Source organism: Chenopodium album, chromosome 15 (genome assembly GCF_948465745.1).
Source record: "Chenopodium album chromosome 15, dcCheAlbu1.1, whole genome shotgun sequence".
Classification (NCBI taxonomy): Eukaryota; Viridiplantae; Streptophyta; class Magnoliopsida; order Caryophyllales; family Amaranthaceae; genus Chenopodium; species Chenopodium album.
Window position 1 is genome coordinate 22955621 of NC_137848.1, and position 1594 is coordinate 22957214.

At 35.6% G+C, this 1594-nt stretch overlaps 1 protein-coding gene across 1 annotated transcript; it reads left to right on the plus strand.

Moving 5' to 3' along the window:
- The first annotated feature begins 581 nt into the window (after nucleotides 1-581).
- Nucleotides 582-1373, plus strand: LOC145580998 (disease resistance protein At4g27190-like). The gene is made up of 2 exons (XM_081638073.1): nucleotides 582-866; nucleotides 969-1373. Exons 1-2 carry the CDS (start codon nucleotides 582-584, stop codon nucleotides 1371-1373), a joined length of 690 nt encoding a protein of 229 aa, XP_081494199.1.
- The last annotated feature ends 221 nt before the right edge of the window (nucleotides 1374-1594 follow it).

Consider the following 1594-nt stretch of genomic DNA (forward strand, 5'->3'; position numbering starts at 1 on the left):
TTACTATTATTATCATTATTTTTTTTGATAAAATATTATTATTATAATTAAATATTAATTATTATTAATACTAATATTATTAAATATTAAATATTATTAATATTATATTTATAAAATATTAATTATTTATTATTATTATTAAATATTAATTATTTATTATTGTTATTATTGAATATTAATTTTTTATATTATTATTATTAAATATTAATTTATTATTATTATAATAATTCAATATTAAGTATTGTTTTTAAGCAGAGCAGAGCAAGGCAGGGCAGGGCAGAGCAGAGCAGAACGAATTTCAGCAGAATAGAGCAGAGCAGAGCAGCTCTAAAGAACGGGGCCTAAGTCCTTTCGTTAGAACTTAAGCTGTATGCATATTGTGTTTGACAACGCAGGTAAAACAACATTGGTAAAAGAAATTGCCAATAAAGGAGCAAAACACATGTTTGATAAAATTGTGATGGTGGACATTTCAGAGGTCCCTAGTATGGAACGCATTCAAAATCAGATTGCAGAGCAACTTGGTCTGCATTTTTACGTGGACAGTGTAGAGCAGAGGGCACGGCGTCTGCATAAACAGAATGATGATGGTGAAGCCTAAGGAAGGACAACGTGTAGATGATAAAAGGAGTAAGATACTAATAATCTTGGACAACATTTGGGAGAAACTTGATTTGAGTAAAGTGGGGATTTCTAAATCAGATGAGAACGCAGAAAGTTTTTGCATATGCTGTAAGATTTTAGTGACAACCAGGAAGAAAAATGTGTGTGAAGTTATAGGAGTATCATTGGCTAACATATTCGAAGTGCACCCACTAGATGAAAAGGAAGCAAGGCAACTTTTCAGAACACGAGTTGGGGAAAAAGTAAACAATGGTGAGGAAGTTCAAGAAGAGGTGGAGAAAAGATTATTGAAGTAGTGTGGAGGATTGCCTCTTGCTATAGTGGCATTAACTGATGTGCTAAAGCATCAAGAGTTGTATATGTGGGAACATTTTGCAATTGAACTAGAAAAACCTGTAACAAGTCAAGGCACAATTAGTGGTGTACACAGTCACACCTACACCATTCTAGAAACGAGTTACAAGCTTATGGAAAGTGAAGTGAAAAAGAGGTTCTTCTTGCTTGCTTGTGTGTTTCCTTTTGGGTCAAGTATAAAAGTGCAAGAGATGATGAGATATGGCATTGGATTGGGCTTGTTTCAATATGTCAATAACCTTACTGAAGCCATGGAGCTAGCCAACACATGGGTTAATGAACTAAAATCTTCATCTTTGCTATTAGAGGATGATGACAAAGATTGTGTAAAAATTCATGATGTCGTTCGTGCATCTACTATATCATTGGCAGAAAAAGGTATGTCAAGGCTTTAACTTTTCGTAAGCAGGGCTGCTGAAGTTTAGTTAAACTTATAGGGTAATATAATACTTCTACGGCAGCAGCTCCCCCCTACTGCCCCTCTTATCCATCACCACACTAAGCCTTGTCCATCACCAACTCCCTCGCAGCCTCCCCTGAAACCAACCCACAACATCCGGTACACAAATCAAACCACCACCACCAATCGCACCATCATCACCCCTGTTCCCTTGCA